This window comes from Epinephelus moara, chromosome 11 (genome assembly GCF_006386435.1).
Source record: "Epinephelus moara isolate mb chromosome 11, YSFRI_EMoa_1.0, whole genome shotgun sequence".
Classification (NCBI taxonomy): Eukaryota; Metazoa; Chordata; class Actinopteri; order Perciformes; family Serranidae; genus Epinephelus; species Epinephelus moara.
In genome coordinates, this window is record NC_065516.1 from 2,384,750 (window position 1) to 2,398,741 (window position 13,992).

General features: G+C 42.0%; 1 protein-coding gene across 1 annotated transcript in view; it reads left to right on the plus strand.

The window, feature by feature from the left end:
* The window catches only part of LOC126397820 (NACHT, LRR and PYD domains-containing protein 12-like), a 33,244-nt gene that overhangs the window by 2,418 nt on the left and 16,834 nt on the right, over positions 1–13,992 (plus strand). The window contains exons 2-5 of the mRNA XM_050056786.1: positions 4,885–5,022; positions 10,834–11,072; positions 11,270–12,612; positions 12,670–13,220. Coding sequence (XP_049912743.1) covers positions 4,895–5,022; positions 10,834–11,072; positions 11,270–12,612; positions 12,670–13,220 — 2,261 coding nt within the window. The 5' untranslated portion in view covers positions 4,885–4,894. The remainder of the gene's footprint in view (positions 1–4,884; positions 5,023–10,833; positions 11,073–11,269; positions 12,613–12,669; positions 13,221–13,992) is intronic.

Here is a 13,992-nt window from a genome sequence, read left to right on the forward strand (position 1 = left end):
TCCTGAGCCCCCCCCCCCCCCCCCCCCACACACACACACACACACATCTCTCTCTCTCTCGAACCACACCCCCCTCCACATACTCATATTCAATATTAAGTAAAAAAAATCCTTCATAGGTTACATAAATCTTTTAATGCATTCTTGTTGTAGGTGAGCCCCACTTTGACCAGACCAATTTTCATTCAATTTTACTGTAGAGTTTATGAAAAATTTAAAGAGAAATTTCTGCTGAAACACATATATAAATAAGATCGAAATTTCCCTTGAGTTTGCTGTGGACTGTTTACAGTGCATTTAGAAAGTATTCAGACTAGAGGTCGACCGATAGTGGATTTTTAAAGGCGGATATAATAACGATAGTTTGGAGTAGGAAAAAGCCAATAGCCGATTAATTGCGGATAACATTTTTTAAAATTATTATTCATTATTTTATTCAATTTTTCCCCTCCAGTAGTATTCCCGGGTCAATTTGACCCATCCACCACGATAAGATAAAAACAAAAAGTTTTTATCTTATCCTGAATTAGATAAAAACTTTTTTAGTCTTAACGGTCTGATTCTTTATCAATACTAAGTTAAGCCAAGAATTAGGGTTTTTTTGATTAACATTAAAAAAAGAATAAATTCAGAACAGGATTAGGATTGATTTATATATTTAAACCAAATATTGTTTCTACAGCAGGAACAGTTAATTTTACAACAGTAAAGTCAACACCACTTTGTCTGTTTATTAATTGCTTTTAACTCGTTCCAAATTGCTTCTGAACCGTCCGTGCTCCATGCGGAGCTTTGTCCGGACTCTGGACATCTCCCTCTCTCCCCCAGCCCCTCCCCTGGGAGAGAGTCCGGTGGTCTCCGATGAGCCCAGCCTTTGAGACGTGCAACACTCCGTTAAATGTCATTCAGTTCATCAAAAATATCCCAATTAAAATCAGTAGCATAATAAGCAGATATGTTCCATGTTATTATGTTTAATTTCGACAACACAGAGAACAACTTGAACAAGCTGCGTGTGAGCTAACGATCAGGGATTTCACTCTCAGCAGTACGTGACTGCGCATGTGCGTCTACTTCCGAAACACAGCGGTTGGGGTGCGTTTGATTTATTGTACAGGGACGTTTGATTTTTCCATAACTGGACCACGGATGTCAAAAGACGCCGTTTGCACCGGGACAGGACAAACAATAAATGAAACCAACGAAATTCCACACATTCTTGTGGTTGGCTCAAACGCTGTCAGCGTGATTTTAATAGCAAATATTTAAATAGTTAATTGAGTTTATTGTGGATGTTGATCAATGTTTTTTACAACAAAAAATAGGTAAAGAGGAAAAGAGAAAAAGAAAAAATATACTGCAAGTAATATCAATCTGTTGATAGATCTGTGTAATTTGTAACTGTGTTTTGTACTTGCTGGCCAGGCCTCCCTTGAAAAAGAGGTTGTTAATCTCAGTGGGATCTTCCTGGTTAAATAAAGGTTAAATAAAAAAATAGAAATGTTATTTTATATGCAAATATTTTAATAAAGTAGGCTATTTCTTGTTTAAGTACATGGGATCTTAGGATTTTTTTTCTTTTTACTGTGGTATCGACTTTGGTATCGAGAATCGTAATTTTACTGGTATCGGCACCGACTACTGAATTTTTGGTATCGTGACATCCCTACAGTCCTGTACTAACGTTTTTTAAACAAATACAACATGCTAACGTTATTAGCACAAGCATATGGCATTTTACATTGTATGGATTAGCCTAGCGGCCGGCGATCTTTCCCTCTTCTCATATGAAACCTGGATAAATCCTGAAGTATAAATCCCTGAAGGATAAGTCACATCACACACAAGACTTAAAATGCTATTTTAGTGGAGGCCTTACAGTCTTCACAATTTATTGTTTCTTATCTATGAACTAAAAGTAAATACAAGCTCTGTTTCCCCCTGAGGGAAATGGTGTCAGTGTACAGCGACAGACAGGAGGTCTGCGTCACTGCGACGTGTAGAATTCTGGGGAGGTGCACATCAGGCTACAGCACAGGCTCCAAAATGACGTGGAACCTACACCGTAACCTATGCGTCGATTCAATGCAGAACTATAAATTACATGTCACTTGACCGCAGTTAGATAATTAGCTTACCAAGAAGGAAGTGGGTATGCTTTCCCCTATATTCTTATGGCTTTTTGGCTGATGGTGGGTATACTGTAAAAGTTGGCTATACCCGCATACACCCTCCACTGCACCAAGCGAGATTAGTGGATTAGTGAAGTTTGTTGCCACTTAACAACAGTGTTTCCCAACCTTTTTCCTTTAAGGACCGACAAACCCTGACTAACCTTAAGTAACATTTTATGGATTTATATTATATTCAGTGCATATCAATAACAGTACAAAACAACAGATAAGCTGTAGGTGCAATAACTGCTGGAAATTTGTGTGAAATTAGCGATTTGGATGAATTTTAATAACTTTATTTGTGAAGCACTTATCTGAACAAGGTTACAAAGTGCTTCACAAAGTGCATGAAAATAAGACACAAATAAGATTACAATAATTAAAATAACGTTATGAGCTAAGAAAAATCGTGTGTATAGAAGCAAAAACAGAGCAAAAGGAAATAAAACACAGAAGGTGCACATCACAGAACTACAAATCAGGCAATCAAGACAAGCTTTCCTATAAAAATATGTTTTAAGCAATGATTTGAAAATGGTAAATGTGCAGATCCTGTCATTTTTAGAAACTCTTTATATAATTCTCTGTTGGTATAATGTTTTTTATTTATTTCTTTTATTTTAACAATCATATGGCTTTGTGAATATAGCACGTCTTCACTGTGCCCTCATCTTCTGAGACTATGGGCCCTATTTAGATGGTCTAAAGCGGACAGCGGAGGGCGCATAATCCATGTCGCAAGTGTCATTGCTATTTAGATGCAGGCGCAGTTGTCATTTTCACGCCCTGCGCCCCCGTCGTCTAACTAGCAAATGAACTTGCGCTTCTCTGGGTGTGTTGGTCTCAAAATGAGGAGTGGTCAGGCGCAGTCATGGCGCGTTGCTAGTTAGATGACGTAAAAAGCAAATGCGCCAGTGACCAACAAAAACCTGGTCTAAAGTCAACGGCGCAGTATTTCGCTGTTAAACAAGTTAGTAATATGCGTCTCTAGGCGGGTGCACAACGCGCGTGCACTCTGCTCAGACACACACGGAGCAGCCACACATATGCAAAAGATAACAAATAAAAATATGATTACAATGTGAAAGGTTATTATTGTGCACATTAAAATATTTATCAGAAACACGTCTTAATGGTCAGTCATTAATCAGAATGATCTAATCGCAGTAATAATGATCATCATAATCTGTAATAATGACAAATGAAATTGTGAAATTATCTGACCAATCAATCATTTTTTTGATTGAAAACCAAAGCCCACACATTGCATTTATTTTAACATGTTATACTAGGCTACATTATATTATATTATTATATTGTTATCTGAGTGTAGAGAGGACACACATGCAAATAAGAGGCAGAACACAGCTCTAGGAAACATGTGAAAACAATTAACAAACGTGGGTGGGGGAGAAAACGCTGAACAGGTCCTAGCTGCAGGATCAGCACCTTGGGGAGCTCCGCGGCAGTCCTGACAGCTGTGCTCTGTTATATGATGAAAACAGGTTTGAATAATATTCCACAGATATTTAGTAAGATCTTTCTTGTATTAGTGATCCCACGCCTGCTTTACCTCGGGGAGCTTGGGTGCCTGTCTGCTGTCCCCGTAGATCTGGTTCTGACGGGCCTTCACCTCCCGCACGAGGAGATCCGTCTCCTCAGCTGTAAAACGCTCACTCTTTCCAGTTGGTAGGTCCGCCATCTAACTAGCTCTCCGCCATGCGCTACAATCGCGCCTCTTTTAAAGGGAATGAGAGGTGACACTCTGATTGGCTTATTGAATGATACGCCCAAAACACACCCATGACTAATTCACAGAGTAAGTCCAACCCTTTTAGACTCTCCGCCATGGTGCACAGTCTGAAAACGCACTGTCTAACTAGCAAGTGACTGGGACACGCCCATGCGCCGCACGCCTGGCGCTTCGCGTTTTAGACCATCTAAATAGGGCCCTTTAAGTTAAGATATTGAATAATACGTTAAACTTTTAAAATAACAATTTAATTTGTTTGTCTCCATGGAAATGAATGACTGTATGGATTTTTAAAAAAAGTTTTCATACACCCTTTAAAATCAAGGAGGCCAAACGCAACCCCCTGTGAAGCTTTGGTGACCCCTTTACAATATGGTACACAAAATGTGATTAGTTACTAAGGAATGAGAAAATGATTTAGGAATGACCTGATAATTACAATAAAAAACCCACAGTCACATAAACCCCGTTTGTTAAAGTTGAAGTTTAAAGTAATAATACCCATATTTAATTTTGTAGTGTGTAAGTTTGCATCACTGACTGCTTACATGGCATTAGTCGCTGTGTTTTTGTACATATCTTATTTTATGTTTAAATTTAGATCTCTTTACAGATTTTACCTAAACCCAGTTCCCATACGGAGTGTTTGCCATCATTTTATGAAACCTGAGGCTGATCTTGCACTCCCTGGAACATTAAAATAGTTTGACAGTTTTTCTCCTTTCTCTTAAAACACCTCCAAACTATTGATGAAGCTCCTCTTTTGTAGATATCTCCAAAAACCTCTCTTGTCCATTCTAACAAGATGAGCTCTTGGAAGGATTGTAAATTATTTGAAGAAGAAAAAAAAGGAAAATCAGACTTTAAAACAAAGTATGATTTAGTAACAATCATGCAGTTTACTGTCCCTTTGATGTTGTGAAAATGATAGTGGTTATTATGTGTGTCTCTTCCCAGACTTGAGAAGATGAGTGATTTAGAGGAAGAGAAGGACGGAGCAGAGTCTGGAGTATCAAGCTCTTTGTCTATGAAGAGTGACGTCTTCAAAGATTATCCTCCAGACTTCAGTAATGAACCTGGACCATCACACACACAGTAAGAGACTGTTTCTACTGTAATGCGTAACATAATTGGACATGAGTAGGACTGGTGCCTTTTTATAACTGCAAATTATGTCAAACTTTGTCAAGACCTGTTTTTATTCTTCTAGTAGGCAACCAAAAGTTTAATTTGAATTTGCAACATTAATAATTTATGTATACACACACACACACACACACACACACACACACACACACACACACACACATACACACACACACTTACTTACTTGCTTATGGCAGTCCATCGACTTCGATGATGACATTGCTCCAAAAATTAAGTTCTTGTTATTGGGGTGCTTTCCGCCTATGCATAGCCATGTGGCTGTGCAGGCCAATGTGAGATCCACAGATTTTGCCACAGGTCAGGGATATCCAGCACCAACAGGGTAGGCCCTGCAGCACGTTGGTGCCTCTGTGCACGGCGCTGAATCCTCCTCTCTGTGGCTTGCTCCTGAAGATGAGCTATTCCCTGTTGGCAGGTGGCACGCCAGGTGTTGCGGGCAGCTGCAAGGGGCTCAAGTGCGGGTGGACTGATGTTGCACTTCTTCAGGAGAGTTTTGAGGTGATCCTTGAAGTGCTTCTTCTGGCCCCTAGCAGACCTGTGGCCTTCTAAAAGCTGGCCATAAAAGATTTGTCTGGGAAGGCCATGGGCAGGCATACGGATCACATGCCCAACCCAGCGGAGATGTTTGTGCGCAAGGAATACTGCAGTGCTGGGTGTGTGGGTCCGTTCATAAATGTCCACATATGGCACCCTGTCTTCCCAGGAGACACCCAGGATCTTCTGCAGGCAGCGGATATGGAAGGCCTCTTGAGTTCTTATGTGCCTCTGGTAGGGGGTCCAGGTTTCCGAGCCGTACAACAGTGTGGAGAGGCAAACTGCCCTGTACACAGCTGATTTGGTGGAGATGGTAAGATTCTTGTTCTGGAATACCCTGGACTTGAGCCTTCCAAAAGCTGCTGAGGCTGAGCTGACGCGCACCTGGACTTCCTCGTCGATGTTGCACGAAGGAGACAGGGTGCGACCAAGGTAGGTGAAATATGGGACGATGGCGAGTGGGTGGCCATCCATGGTGAAGGTAGGTGTGCGAGGTTGGGGGATGGATTCCTGCATGAGTATTTGTGTTTTCACAATGTTGATCTGAAGACCGGTGGCGCCGTATACAGATGAGACTGCATTCAGTGCACGCTGTAGGGATTCTGGGGAGTGGGCCAGTAGAGCACAGTCGTCTGCATACTGTAGGTCCAGAATGCGTTGGGTGGTAGTTTTTGTGCTGGCTTGAAGGCGCTGGATGTTAAAGAGATTACCATCCAATCTGTACTGAATCTGCACTCCATCAGAGGGATCCAGAAGCTTGTATGAAAGGAGGGTGACACTGGAGAGAAACATATTGAATATGGTTGGAGCTAGCACACACCCTTGCTTGACTCCCACCTCCACACTGAAGAAGGGGGATTGTTGGTCGCCAACACTGACGCAGGCTTGCATCCCGTCGTGCAGCTGTCGCAAGATGTTCTTGAACTTTGGAGGAACCCCCAACTTCCCGAGTACTTCCCATAGCAGTTCCCAATTGACAGTGTCGAAGGCCTTGGAGAGATCAATAAATGCAAGGTACAGGTCCTTGCAGTGTTCCCTGCACTTTTCCTGTACCTGTCTAGCGACAAAAATCATATCTGAGGTGCTTCGATCACGCCTAAAACCACACTGGGATTTGGGCAGAATGCTCTCAGCGTGGGATGCTAGTTGAAGTAGCATAATCCGAGCTAGCACCTTCCCAGCCACACACACACACACACACACACACACATATATATATATATGTATATATCTGTATATATGTATATACAGCATTTGGCAGGTGGCTGGTGCTAATTTCCAACCCTGCTGAGTCAGTATTAAGACTTTTTCATCCTTCTATCAGTGAATCTCCTGAATTCAGGACACAAGAGGGATGTAAAATGAGGGGCACTGTTGCATGTATTGTACTGCACTTTATGTCTTACAACTGTTTCTGCACTATGTATGTATTTTATATAGACAAGTTTCCCAAGGGACAAATAACGTATTCTTGAATCGTGATACTATGTTATATCCTGGTGTTGTATTTAAGTGTGTATTAAAATATTGTGAGTGGAACAGATCAGTTGCACTAATATGATCAACTTCTCCATATTAATCACAGACTGATATTTACTAGCCTCGCGTCACCAGGCTCTTCATGGCCGAAGAGCCTGGTTTCCATTCACTCTGAATTTTGTCTGGATTCTGGTTCCGGTCTAGAGAGCGGATCCGGAATCCACCAAATTCACCAAAGTAAAAGTGTTCATCAAAGTAAAACTTTAAATTCTGGCGCACCATTGATTTGGGGTGATGAGGGGTGTAAGAAAATCGATTAACTTAATGGCTTGGGGCTTTTCTTGTAAATTATATTCTTTANGACCTGTGTGTAATTGACAAAAAAACAGAGTGAAAAAATTGAATTTCCCCTCTGGGATTAATAAAGTATATAAAATTAAATTAAAAATTTTTTTTTTTTTATTTTGACGGAAAGGCACATCCATTGAATTCCGGATCCTGTCTCTCTCATGCTGGTTCTGGTTGCTTACCAAAACGGCCACTAACGGCCCCAGACTAGATATTTACTGAAGAAAGGGAAGATACTGGCTGTGATTGGAAGTTCCTTTCACATGACATGCAGCGCATACTGCAGTGTTCCAAAAAGCTGGACTTGCTTACCTCAGGGCGCTTGTTGCAATGGTGTCACTCTGGCTTTTGAGCACACCTACCACCCATCTGTATTTAAAAACCATAGACTTGAGGGAGCAAAAAATGCAGCATGTCTTAAAAAGCCTTAACATATAACTTGCCTTAAGCTGTTGGAACCTTGAAAATACATTAACAGATTGTCCTTTTTTTTTTTCTTTTTTACACCGTCAAAATCTTTATGCAGCTCCTCACTTAGAGCAGAGCAGATATCTCCAAAAATCAGTCGTGTCCATTAAGTAAGGGATAATCCTGATAAAACCAATAATGAACACCTTGAGGGGCATTATCCCACGTATACTTTGGTCACTTACCAAAGAAATAAAAAGTAGGTAAAAAAGTAAGAATATTCATTCATATTTTTTTACTTTTTGCATTCAAAATCTAAAGTTTTTCACAAGCCATAACTCTGTTTCTTTGGTAACACCTGAGGGTTTACCAAAATCGTGGGACAATCATTGCCGCCCCGCCTGTGAGGTTATTATAAAATGGAAACGTTATTCACTACTCCAGCAAAAGGGACGAACCTTAGATATGACCCAGCAACGGGAGATATTCTAGTCTGCCCAGCTCATAGAACCCTTTGACCCAGATATTAACCAGAAAGCTAACGTTATGCTAGCAAGATTCAAAGTCAATAACATTGCTTACAGGTGACAGTAAATATAATTCGAGAGTATGGTGAACAACAAGACTGGCTAGCCAACCAGCCATGTCATTGTCCCCAAATCAATATCAAGATTTTAATGAACAAACGATATGTTCAATTCAATTCAGTTTTATTTATAAAGCCCAATATCACAAATCACAATTTGCCTCACAGGGCTTTACAGCATACGACATCCCTCTGTCCTTATGACCCTCACAGCTGATAAGGAAAAACTCCCCAAAAAACCCCTTAATGGGGAAAAAATGGTAGAAACCTCAGGAAGAGCAACTGAGGAGGGATCCCTCTTCCAGGACGGACAGACGTGCAATAGATGTTGTGTGTATAGAACAGATTAATGTAATAAATGTACAGTCATCCATATGACAAAATGATACACTGAGAAAAAGTGTGACCGAGAGAGAGAGGGAGAGACAGAGAGACGCAGGGCAGACAGTAATGACAAAAGCTACAATAATATTAATTTACAACAATAATAATAATAATAAAAATAGTATTTTGGTAGTATACATGTTATATGTATATACTAATATATGATAATATAAGTATGTTACAATAATAATCATATGTGTATAATAACAGTAGAAGTATCACTAATAATCAGGCATCTGGCAGGACCACACCAGCAGCCCAACCATAAACCACGATCCAGGCACAGCCGTGATTCAAGGGAACCTGCAAGACAGTGGAGCACAAAGGCTCCGGAGAAGAAGCTGAGATATTGACATGCAGTAGGACATGAATGTTAACAAATGAAGAAGAACCAACTTTTCAGAATATGACAATAAGAGAGACAAAAGGAGAGAAGGTGCTCAGACTGGGTCTACATCGGCATAACTAGGGGCTGCCAAAAAGTAAAGTTTTATGTCTAGTCTTAAATGTGGAGACGGTGTCTGCCTCCCACGCCGAAATAAGAAGATGGTTCCACATAAGAGGAGCCTGATAGCTGAAGGCTCTGGCTCCTGATCTACTTTTGGAGAATTTAGGAACCACAAGTAACCCTGCATGCTTGAAGCGCAGTGATTTGTAACAAGGATCTTTGAAAGAAAGGGAAGATTAGATATTGGTCTAATCTAAATATATATCAGGTGCTACAGCTGTGTTTGAGGACAGATAGGTACTGTCTGAGGACAAGAGGTCATGAATTTTCCCTCTAATAGTTAGAATTTTGTCATTAAAGAAACACGCAAAGTCATTACTGCTGAGGGCAAAAGGAATACAAGGCTCAATGGAGCTGGCTAGAGTACCAGGGAGAAAAAACTAGGATTATTATTTTCTTCTATTAATGCTGAGTAATAGTTTCGCTCTGGCATTGTGGAGGGCCCTCCTATATGTTTTAAGACTGTCTTGTCAGACTAAACAAGATTCTTCCAGATTGGTCAATCGCCAATTCCTTTCAAATTTTTTGCGATATTGTTTTAATTTACAGTTTACAGTTATACCACAGAGCTATCTTTCTGCGTTTCATTAACTTCTTTTTAAGAGGTGCTACAGAGTCGAGTGTTGTTCGCAGCTAGCCTGCATCACTATCAACAAGATATTCAATTTGGAAGGGCTTAAAGTTAGTATAGGACACCTTTGTTACATGTGTCGACCGCAGCCTGAAATAGCGACTTGGATATGCAATGATTGCATTAGTTCAGAGGGGCAGTGTAGTACGTGCAGGGTGTGTTCCAGTCTCCCTTCTGTGTTGTTCAGAAGATGAGGCACTGAAGGACTACTCTCAGTGTTGTAAATTAATTATAAACAGATTACAAACACTGGTATTATTTTGTCGCCGGCGCATTACGGTTTACTTTCTAGAACACACCGAGATATGTGAAGGACACACATACACACTCACACACATACAGAGATTCCTTGCTTTATAGTTAGATACTGTATTTCAACTAGTGATGTGAGAGACTATTTATTGATTATTTGTTGATCACCCAGCCCTTTTGCACTTTGTGGTGCTGCACATACATGAATCAAAACAGCATTACTAGTTTGTGCTGGTCGTTGCACTTAGTAAATGGTAAATTGACTTAAATTTGTAAAGCGCCTCTGTAGTCTTTTGACCACTCAAAGCTCTTTTACACTATTTGTCACATTCACTCATTTCAGCACACATTTACATTGGTGGCTGAGGCTTCCATACAAGGTGCCATCTGCTCCTCAATTAACTATTCACACGCACTAGCACACAAATTTAGTGTATCTTGCCCAAAGATTCTTTGACATGCAGATGGAAGGAGCTCTACCTCCTTAGCCACAGCTGCTCCTAATGCATACAGCTCCCTGCTATCTAATCATCCTGGCAATGTTGGTAAAAGATTTCAATAACCCATGAAAGGTTTTTTGTTAAAAAAGAAATGTATGTTTGTCTACAGAATGAGGAAGAAGATGAGTCATGCTTCTGTGGAGGGGCAGCTGTCCTGCTGTTCTTTCTGTCAGGACGTCCTGAAGGATCCAGTCTCTACCAACTGTGGACACTGGTTCTGCAGACAGTGCATCACCTCATACTGGGACCAGTCTGCTTCAACTGGAGACTGCTCCTGTCCCCAGTGTGGAAAAAAACCCAGAACAAGAGCTGGACTGCAGACAGCCAGTCAGACCAGCACTGTACAAAGTAAGACTGTTCATCTGTCTGCTGATGTCATCATGTCTGAAAACAGAACTTCAGTCAAGTGTTGTGCTTCATGACACTTTCAATTTTGTTACATGTTCATAAATCTAAGCCCCCAATTTTCATTCCATTTTTGTTATTGTTTGGATACCGAAAATTAACACTGTTTATAATTTGACCTTCATTTTACTGTCTTTCAGTGGATGGTGGTCTGCAGGAGGTTTTAGATGAGCATAAGATCAGTCTGAAGAGGAGATGTGAACGTGTGACTGAAGGAACTGATGAAACAGGAAGTGGAACCCTCCTCAACAGGATCTACACTGAGCTCTACATCACAGAGGGACAGAGTGAAGATGTTAATACCCAACATGAGGTGAAGCAGCTTGAGAGAGCTTCTAAGATGAAGACCCCCCATGACACTCCAATCAAGTGTCACAACATCTTTGAAGCCTTGCCTGACCAACAAGGACACATCAGAGTGGTTCTGACGAATGGCTTTGCTGGCATTGGAAAAACCTTCACAGTGCAGAAGTTCACTCTGGACTGGGCCGAGGGTTTGGAAAACCAAGATATCAGTCTGGTGATTCTGCTTTCATTCAGGGAGCTAAACTTGATCAGAGATAAGTACAGTCTTCTCACTCTGCTCGGTGTTTTCCATCCAACACTACAGAAGGTCAAGGCAGAGGACCTCGCTGTCTGTAAAGTTCTGTTCATCTTTGACGGCCTGGATGAAAGCAGACTTTCATTGGATTTCAACAATGAGGTTGTGACTGATGTCACACAGAAGTCATCAGTCAACGTGCTGTTGACAAACCTCATCAAGGGGAATCTGCTTCCCTCAGCTCTAGTCTGGATAACTTCCCGACCTGCAGCAGCCAATCAGATCCCTCCTGCATGTGTTGACAGGGTAACAGAAGTAAGAGGCTTCACTGACCCGCAGAAAGAGGAGTACATCAGGAGGAGAGTCAGTGATGAAGAGCGGTCCAGCAGAATCATCTCACACATCAAGACTTCCAGGAGCCTCCACATCATGTGTCTAATCCCAGTCTTCTGCTGGATCACTGCTACAGTTCTGGATCACATGTTGACCACAGAGCAGAGAGGAGAGCTGCCCAAGACCCTGACTGACCTGTACTCACACTTCCTGCTGGTTCAGACAAAGAGGAAGAAGCAGAAGTATGATGAGGGACATGAGACGAGTCCACAGGAGCTGACAGAGGCTGACAGGGACATTCTCCTGAAGCTGGGGAGGCTGGCGTTTGAACAGCTGGAGGAAGGAAACATCATGTTCTACCAAGAAGACCTGGAGCAGTGTGGTCTTGATGTCACAGAGGCCTTGGTGTACTCAGGAGTTTGTACAGAGATCTTCAAAAGAGAGTGTGTGATCTTCCAGACAACAGTTTACTGCTTCGTTCATCTGAGCGTTCAGGAGTTTCTGGCTGCAGTCTACCTGTTCCACTGTTACACCAACAGGAAGACAGAGGTACTGGAGGACTTCCTGGGGACAGACCTGGACTGTGGTAACAGTGATTCATCACTGGATGTAGATGAGGAGGATGAGGAGGAGGAGGAGGATGAGGAGGAGGAGGAGGATGATGAGGAGGAGGATGAGGAGGAGGAGGAGGATGAGAATGAGGAAGATGATGATGATGATTCATCCCATGATGACAACAATGACCGTTACCTACCCCTGGATGTCTTCCTGAAGAGAGCAATGGAGAAATCCCTGGAGAGTGAAAATGGTCACCTGGACCTGTTTGTTCGCTTCCTTCATGGCCTCTCTCTGGAGTCCAACCAGAGACTGTTAGGAGGTCTGCTGGGTCAGACAGACGCTAGTCCAGAAATCATTCAGAAAGCCATCAACAACCTAAAGAAAACAGTCACGTACGATATCTCTCCTGACAAAAACATCAACATCTTTCACTGTCTGACAGAGATGAATGACTACTCAGTACATCAGGCGATCCAAGAGTTCCTGAAGTCAGAGAACAGATCAAAGATGAGACTCTCTGAGATCCACTGCTCAGCTCTGGCGTACATGCTGCAGATGTCAGAGGAGGTTCTGGATGAGTTGGACCTGATGAAGTACAAAACATCAAATCAGGGACGACAGAGACTGATTCCAGCTGTGAGGAACTGCAGAAAAGCTCGGTTAGTGTTGATATAGTCCAGCAGGGTATATCGAGATGTACGTGTTGACACAACCATAAAGAAAAACCACAGTTTATTACAACTTCCTTTTGGAGCAACATTGTCCTAAACCCATAGTGGCCCCATAGCCAGATGAGCTGTGCCAGGCATGCAGGAATGGCTCTATACAGTTTCTCACAATATCTGTTTGTTTACGCAATCTGGAGATGTGTATAAAAGCTTTACTGCTAAATGGTAGCCCTCCATGGGCTGATAGTAGTGCTGGGTCTGGCAATACAGATATACAGTGAGACTGGCAGAGCAGTCTGACACCACTTGCATACTTCTTAGCAGGACTGGTGGACCTCAGATGCAACCTCAGATGCAACCCACTGCTGCACTCTTGAAAGCTGGCACAAAAAAGGCACAAGAGTAGCGCCCAGCACCTGACTTTGCGTTTTCCAGGTGGTTTAAGAAGCAGCATGTGTACGGCCTCTAATTTACAGGGCTGGTACCTGCAGTTATTCCACAGGCTAGTTAGTAACATGTCGGGCAGGAAATCCAAGGTGTGGGATCATTTTGAGAAGGTGAAGGACGAACCCAAGGTGATGACCAATGTTCCCTCTAATTTTGAAAACTCCTGAGCAGACATTCAACTCCTCTGATCACCTACTTGAGCGACTGTGGCCGACATCTGACGCGTACACACTACATCCACATAGCGGTGCCATGGCATCACCTCTCCAACCCCAGATATCATTACAAGTGAATATTACTATAAAGATTAATAATA